This window comes from Nycticebus coucang, chromosome 6 (assembly GCF_027406575.1).
Source record: "Nycticebus coucang isolate mNycCou1 chromosome 6, mNycCou1.pri, whole genome shotgun sequence".
NCBI lineage: Eukaryota > Metazoa > Chordata > Mammalia > Primates > Lorisidae > Nycticebus > Nycticebus coucang.
Window position 1 is genome coordinate 34,179,244 of NC_069785.1, and position 8,832 is coordinate 34,188,075.

The 8,832-nt window shown below is 34.1% G+C and overlaps 1 protein-coding gene across 1 annotated transcript; it reads left to right on the forward strand.

Moving 5' to 3' along the window:
- Positions 1-5,420: 5,420 nt before the first annotated feature.
- On the forward strand, positions 5,421-6,380 carry LOC128588648 (olfactory receptor 4K2-like). Its single transcript, XM_053595527.1, has one exon. It carries the CDS (start codon positions 5,421-5,423, stop codon positions 6,378-6,380), a length of 960 nt encoding a protein of 319 aa, XP_053451502.1.
- The last annotated feature ends 2,452 nt before the right edge of the window (positions 6,381-8,832 follow it).

The window sequence follows — 8,832 nt, forward strand, 5'->3', positions numbered from 1 at the left end:
CACTTAGGCTCAAGGAATTCTCTTGCCTCTGCCTCCTGAGTAGCTGGGACTACAGGCACCTGCCATAATGCTAGGCTATTTTTAGAGGCGGGGTCTCACTCTGGCTCAGGCTGGTCTTGAACCTGTAAACTCATGTAATTTACCCACCTCAGCTGACAGTGTTTCCTTTTTGAGAAGAGTACAACTAACTTTCCACCATTTCCTTATAATGGTCTAAAGGGCCTTTTAAGGGATCCTTTAATCTCAGGCATCATCTAGTCTGAGTCAGGAACAAAAAATTAAGGAAGAAGGTTAATCTATAATAAAAGGTCAATAATTTAGAGGTCAAGCTCTGTGACTCTGTCTCTGAAGTCAAACTTCCTCAAGACCTAACAACTTTTAGAAGCCCCAACTAGGTGGGCTATTCGTTTCTTTCACCAGTTATATGCAGATACTATGCCATTTTAGATCAGGGACTTGAGCATTCACGGATTTCAGTATTGTCTAGTGTACTGGGACCAATCCCCTGCAGATAACGGTACTAAATCCTTGTATAAGTGTTGTGTTTTCTTCTTTTGTGTGTGTGTGTTTTCTTTTCTGTGTGGAAGAAAAAAATATCTTAAAACCAAAGTGGTCTGGCATTTTTATTTGTTTGTTTGTTTATTTCAAAGATTGATAGAAATGTAGTCAGCCAGGGAAGATTTTCTTATACAAAAAGAAAATTCCCTGTGGGGAATGTACTATATGTATCACAGTTATAAAGAGTTCAAATTTCTGAGGTATTGGGGGAGAAGGTTATATTTAGAGAGCAAGCTATATATGAATGATTGGCCTCCATGTAACTATGGCAAGATTCTCAGTTTATGGTTTTAGGCTATGAATCCATATGTAGTATCTCTGTCATGAATACTTCAAAAAATAATGATAATAATAATTATTTCTGCTATCATTTCGATGATATTGTACTAAGTACTTTCTCTGTCCCAGGCATTGGGCTCAATGTTTCATATCTATTTTTATAATTTAATTTTTATACCATTTCATCCCAGTACCTGTGTTACTGGGATAAAAGGGTCTGGCCGCCTGTCACTGTCAGTCAATATCCAGAGACAGGGATAGGTTCACCAAATTTTATTTGTCAGAAGGCCAAGATTCTGGAGAATAGTTAGAGTATCCTCTCCAAGACTGTTCTGTTCTCCCATTTTCAAAATTATAGTTTTATACATTTATTTCAAAGTGAAGACCATGTTAACCCTTAAACAATAATGGGTAGAACCCATGACCCTTAGTGAACAATAATTAGTATAACCCATGACCCAAAACAATATTCCAATTCAAAAATTAATCTCCTAAATTAACCCACCTAAACTACTCAAGATAGGCATCTTTAGGGTGGGAGCTAAATTTGCAAAACAGTAAGAATTGGAGACAGGGGGTGAAGGTCAGGCAGGACCTAAATTGACCAGACCAGGCTGTGTCATGTCTGCCTTAGCCTGACAGACTCATCTTATTCTCACTGTCTGTGCTTTCACCTGCCTAATATCTATCTCCACATCTCCCAGTTGTGTTGGCCTTTCCAACTTTTCTCTTCCTAGGCTTCACCTATAAGTTGAGATAACTATCATTATACCTACTAGCCTGTGCTAATTTTTTAATAACTTGTCAGAAACTTGAATACATTACTTTTCATTTAATACACAACACTCCAGTAACCAAGTGTTTGGTGTAGACAAATTGCCACAGCCTAAAATAATAATTTTCAAACTATAGAATTTTGAACACTGAGGCATAAAGATGAGAATATTTCTATATCTAAAGGAATAATTTTTTTGCTTCTTACATGTTCCTAAAATGGCTCTTTAAATGTCTTCTCCTAGGCTGGCATAGTTGTGCCCTTTTTGTAATGAACACTACTTTATCAAACATGTGCCTTCTCACTTTAAATAGCAAAGGCACACTCCACAGTTCTTTTGCAACTTTGGAAAAGCTGGACAACAGTTTAATAACTCCCGCTGCAAATAACTTGTGGTGTCTAATCCCTGATCTCCTAAATGTCACTGCCTAATAAAGGCTTTTATATGAAATCATCTTGCAGGCTTCTGATGCTTACTAAAGACCATGATGATTTCAGTAGTTTTATGAATCTCAGAAGATACAGAATTTTTGATTCAGGTCATATAGATGGTAAGTTAAAAGCTAGATAGACAGTAACTTAAGAAGAGTTGTAGTTTGTGTTCTTCATGTAACAGAAAAAAATTTTGCATGTATTTAGTAATTATCTACAGCAAAAATAATGGATGGGTAGTAAAGAAGAAGTATATATAACTAAAAGACATAAAGATGGATGGTTCCTTTAAATAGTGATTAAAGTTGCCTTTCTGGGGATGAAGAGGAGGAAGAAAAATCCTAACTATTTATTTACTTACAATGAAAAAATATATATATATATACACACACACATATTTATGTATATGTAATTAAATATAAGAATAGCTCCCATTAATAAATTATCAGAAAGAAATAGAAGAAATATCCAAATGTAAGAAGCTGAAAATTTTCAATATATTTAATGTAAAAGAAGCTTATGTCATTTTCATATAAAAAAGTAATTTAACGTCAAAAATATGAAATTATTTTGGTAGCACAGTCTTTCTCTAAATCCTTGAACTGAAATTAATTCAGCTTATTATTTCTGAACAGTACTCTAAAATTTGAATTTTGAAAGTTAGGAAGTTTTTTGAATGTTGCCCACAAAATATGGTGAGAGCATTGGGGTTTTGGGGGGTTATTTTTTAAAGTTTTATAGATTTAGAAGGTACCAGTACAGATTTGTTACACCTGTGGACTGGAAATAATAATGAGGTTATAATTTGGAGAAGGAGAGTTTTATTTCTCCTAATGAGTTTATAGTTTACGGTGACCATTCTGGTAGGCTAGAAAGCAGGGCTGCTAGCTGCAAGCCAGGAACCCAGGCTTCCAGGGAGAGACAAAGGGAGCAGGATTTTGTACTGAGGAGGGTGGCTAAATATACATATATAACAAAGTCATATATGTATATTGAGGAAGAGTCATGAATATTTATGCAAAGAGAACCAACGAATATTTATGCAAAGAGAACCATGCACCTGTGTGATGGAGCTTTATGTCTTTTTTATGGGGTCAGTATTTATAAGTGGCCATTCTATAAGTCAAAAAGGTGAAACAAGAACACAAAAACCCTCTCCAGAAGCTGCTGTAGACTGTTAAACCTATTTCATGGTTGGTAGTGTTTTATAAGGAAAGCACGCTGGTCTGGCTCTTAGGAAATAAAACCTGATGGCTTTTGATGTAAGCGTCATATGGATTGTATACATTGTACTTGTTAAGTAATTTTTCATCCTACATCCCCCTCCTACCCTTGATTAGACACACACACATATATAATAAACTTGGGAAAAGGAGAGCTGATGCATCTCCTGCAGTATCATTATAGCTCATAGCAACCTCAATCTCTTGGGTTCAGGCAATCCTCTTACCTCAGCCTTTCCAGTAGCTGGGACTACAGGTGCCTGCCATGATGCCCTGCTAGTTTTTCTATTTTTTTTTTGTTTGTTTTTTAGTAGAGATGGGGGTCTCGCTCTTTCTCAGGGTGGTCTCAAACTCTTGAGCTCAAGCAAATCACCCGCCTTGACCTCCCAAAGTGCTAGAATTATAGGTGTGAGCCACCTACCTATTATAATTCACCCAGCCACCTACCTATTATAATTCACACAAGTAGAGGCCAAATCTTAGAGTGGATACTGAGATATAATCATGGTCAAGAATACCTTAACCATATGGGAATAGTTTTGTTTTAAGATTTCTAGAATATTGTTCTGTGACAAAATTTAAAAATATTTATTAATATTGGCAAAACAATTTGATCTGTGTGTGTTTTGTTCTATAATCTAAAGAAATTTCAATGTTCAGTAATGTCAAGTTTTCATCATATGAGATTTTCACTGTTACTATATATTATTAAGTACTTTTGGGGGGTCATTAGGAATAAATGAATGAGAAAGAAATTAAGGAAGTGAAAATTAGAAAGTTCATTTGTGTATTCTCTAAATTTATGATGATGATTCCCTCTTTCCTGTTCACATTGACTATAAGTTAAAGGTTAGTATATTGACATTTAACATTTGTTGACATTGGCCCACCGTGTTTCACTGATATATTTATATTTTAATGTTTTTTAGTGTACTTAGAAAGCTTTTATATAGAATAAGGAACAAAAATTATATTTTCAAAGGTGGAAAAGTTACAACAAAGGATTAGATAAAATGACATTATCTATTAGTAATTAAATCATCAAAAAAGATAAAAGATTCAAATGTGCAAAATGAGAATTATCAAATGATTTAAAATAACAAGGGAACCCATATAGTGTTACATATGAAAAAAGCAATTCAAGGAAAAGAAAGAAGTGATTTTGGTGGTACACAGAATTGTATAAACACCTACACTGAAACTATGTTAGTTTTTTTTTTTTTAACTTAGTTTTAGTCTGATCAAATTTTCCAATATTTTGGACAATTTTCCAAGTAACTCAGCTAAACTTTATCTAGCCAAACACTTAAATTTCATTTGGTCTCTGAAAGAGTAAATCTTGGATGGCTACAAAACTATATTTCATTTGCAGGACTAATTTTCATTTGCTTTGTAGCATACTTCTATTTGGTAGAGACATTGATATCACATAGGAATTAAAATTTGTAGAACTTAGGAAGCACTGTAAATGGAAAAAGTGATTTTGAAAAATGATTCTGAATCCTTAAAGTATCTTTCTCCCCCCAGTTTAAAATAATAGCTTTGGTTAGCATGAAGAGAATCAAATATTTTTCAAAAATGTTTTTATGAGGTTAATTAGCTTTTTGGTTAACAGTAGTCTCACGGAATTAAGAAATTAAAAAGTAAGTAATTTATTCACTCTTGTAGAATATTAAGTTTTCTGAAATCATTATACTGAAGTGTTAATTAAATCCAATGTTAAACAATAGTTGAATCAATATAATTGCATTTTTTGTGGTTCATGAGAAACCTTTGAGATTTCAACCCTTATTTTATTTTTATTTTTACACCTTATTCATTAGAGCATACAAACTTAATGTAATCTTCTTCTATAAATATGCATTATGTAACTCTTACGTAGTATTCAGAAAGGTATGTAATTATATGGGCATGTGATGAGTGTAACTCAACGTGTTTTGAGAGGTTTTCCTTTTCAAGTGATACAGCATTTGTTAAGTGGTTCCAAAAAAGGAAAAACCTTTACCATGAGGGTTTTAGTAGGAGTTTAGGTAATCAGTGTTTTGGTGAAGTACTGTTATAGCATACATCCTTCATATGTAATTGAAGAAATGTATTTTTCCGACTCTGTAATTTTCTTCTTTTTAAGATTATAAAGCAGAGTCTGCAGATTTATGGAGGAGTTCAATCATTCCAGAGTATCTGAATTTGTGTTACTTGGACTTACTGATTCCCCTGAGCTTCAGCTATTCTTCTTTGTGGTGTTTTCCATCTTTTATTTAATAACCATGTTGGGCAACTGCCTGATTTTACTCACGGTCCGATCCAGCTCACACCTCCACTCCCCCATGTACTTCCTGCTCAGCAATCTGTCTCTCATTGACATGTGCCTGTGCTCCTTTGCCACACCAAAGATGATCATGGACTTCTTTGCTCAGAGCAAGACCATCTCCTTTGAGGGCTGCATTTCTCAGATCTTCTTTTTGCACCTCTTCACCGGGACTGAGATCGTGCTGCTGATCTCCATGTCTTTTGACAGGTATATTGCCATATGTAAACCTCTCTATTATTCAACAATTATGAACCAACGCATGTGTGTTGGGCTTGTGGTAACTTCTTGGACAGTGGGATTCCTACATACAATAAGCCAGTTAGCTTTTATCCTCTATTTGCCTTTCTGTGGTCCCAATGTGGTAGACAGCTTTTTCTGTGACCTTCCTCTGGTTGTCCAGCTGGCTTGTGTAAACACATATGTTCTTGGGATCTTCATGATCTCAACCAGTGGTGTGATTGCTCTGATAAGTTTTCTGCTTTTGCTCACATCCTACGTCATTGTTCTTGTCACTATCAGGGACCACTCCTCCACAGGCTCATCCAAGGCCCTTTCTACGTGTACCGCACATTTCATAGTTGTGTTCATGTTCTTTGGGCCCTGCATCTTCATTTATATGTGGCCTTTCACAAACTTCTTGGCTGACAAAATTCTCTCTGTTTTCTATACCATCTTCACTCCCTTTCTGAATCCACTTATCTATACTTTGAGAAACCGGGAAATGAAGATCGCAGTGAAGAAGAAACTAAATAACCAGTATTTCAATCTTGGGAAAACTACTCCACCATACCCAATACAATGAACACAGATCTATCTGAGAGGTAGTACCAACAGGTTTGTTCCGAGAGGGCTAAACAATTAAAATTAGAATCTACTTTTCAAGTCATTTAAAGGTCTCAATTCATGGAAATAAGAAGCCAGGGTTGACCGATGTACATCTAGCCAAAATATTAGTACAGCATTTGCAAACCATCTGTGATTATAAATCCATTTGATAATCTGTTTATATCTTAAGGCAATTTCATAGAAAAATGCACATATGAAAATTTCATATTTCATAGAAAAATGCACATATAATCATAATTGTGAATATAAATTCAGGGCTTCATTGACTCAGATTAAGACTAGAGAAGCCTGAGTCTAGAACATTTGTACTTTGCTGCACAGCCTTGTGGTCTGCTGATGGTTGCACTTTAATTTAGAACTTTAATTAGGAGTGTTGGGTAAAACAAGTTTTGTTTTTTTTTATTGCAGTTTTTGGCCTGGGCTGGGTTTGAACCGGCCACCTCCAGTATATGGGGCCAGCACCCTACTCCTTTGAGCCACAGGTGCCGCCCAAGATTTTTTTTTTTTTGTAATAACATTGGAAATATTTTCATGGGAAAATTGATACTGTGAGGAGATACTTTTGAATAACGTCAAACAATCTTGATTCACTGGGTCTAAGTGTTTGAGTTCTGAGTCAACTTTGAACATAAGAGAACAGTTAGAAGGATCTGAAGTTTAACAATACAATTTCCTAGTACATTTCCACATCACTATTCATAATTTATGTAGCAAATAATTAATAAAAATGACAATTTTAAAGTTTAAATCTTGGAAAATGAATGATTCAGATATAATTGTTTTTCAAAGCCTGGCTGAAAATAATAGATATGATGACTTGATTTATTACTAAGACTTAATATTTGGGAAAATTATTGACTATTAAATTAAGTACAATATTTTTATTTCCAAAGTAAAATATTCCAAAGTGTTATTAGCCTAAGTATTTTGTTTATTTTTCCCATGTGGACTTTGAGAAGTAAAGATTAAAATAATTTAAGAAATACACAGTACAGCTCTCCCTAATTTGGTTTATTATCGATAATGTCAAATAGATTTTTTTATTAGAGATAGTCTTGGGAAATCAACTGACCAATCCATTTTCTTAATAGCTGAAGAACTGAAGGTCCAGAGAATGTATATAACTGGTTTAAGGCTGAATCATCGTAAGAGCCAAAGACAAATCTGGACCCAGGAATTAAATCTTTGTTTGGTTATTTCCTGGTTGTATTATCCTGGAGGATTCACTTTACCTCTCTATCCCTTTTCAACTCTAAAAAATAATTATAAAACATAGGCTAAATGTTTGTCATGACTAGTTATGGAGACTCATGGATTTTAAAAATATTATTTCTACTTCTCTTGGATTTATATCCAAAATACATTTTATTTTAAAAGTAGAATGCCTCTGAAGATTGACTTCCATCAGGGCAAACCACTAGCATGTAAAATTTGATATTCTTGTTTTAGGCTGTCTCCGAGCTACCAGCTTCTTACAATATGTGACAGAAAAACAAACAGAACATTTTCCAACTTTCCATAACTAATAGGAGGGAGTTACAAAACTAGGTTAGATTGTACAATATTTTGAAATTCTGATAAACCATGTCTCTATGAATTGGTGAAATTATATGAAAAGAATTTTTGAAGCAATTTGTCATCATGGATTCGAACAGTGAGTACCATTAGAAAAACACAAGTCCTCACCTTGCAAAGAAAGAAATGGCATTAATGCTTTCTTTCATGTATATTGGGCTTCTAAGGTCTCAATATCCTTCAATGCAACCTGAAAGCCAATTCTTTAAAATCTGAAATTAAATAGTGACCAGAAGTGTATCAGAAATATAATGATATAGGCAGGTATAAAGCCACGTTCTTAATTTGGAATATGGTTCATTTCTAACCAAATCATAAACTCTTCCTTCTTATCTAAAGTCAATCTGATAAATGAAAACAAAAGTGAATGAAGGTGGAAATGTACTTTTGCTTCATTATCATTCTTTAGCAAGAATGATTATCTTTGTTTTTGAATGTAAACCCTGCTCCTGAAATGTAAGTCTTTATTTAAATAATTATTTGTTAAGTAACTACTCTGTTTCAGGCCCTTGCTGGATACCGGAGATCCATTAAAGTATAAGGTCTATTTAGGTGCCTTTGTGGGACATGCATCCAGCAATTAGCCAGGATCAGTCTGTTATAGGTCTGAATTCTAGTCCCACTACTTTCTTCTGCAGTCTTGAGCAACTTTTTAAAAATGTGTCTAAGCTTTAGTTTTTTCACCTATAAAATGTGGTGATAGTATATAACTTCTAGGGAGGAGGTGAAAATTAAAAATATATGCAACGTATTTAACAATGCTTGGTATTCATTAAATGTTTGATAAATACTAATAATGTTATAGCTGTTTTATGTTAAACATGAATAAAATT

Excerpts from the sequence above, each read along its gene's own strand:
- LOC128588648 (XM_053595527.1), top strand. The coding sequence starts at position 5,421 with ATGGAGGAGTTCAATCATTCCAGAGTATCTGAATTTGTGTTACTTGGA.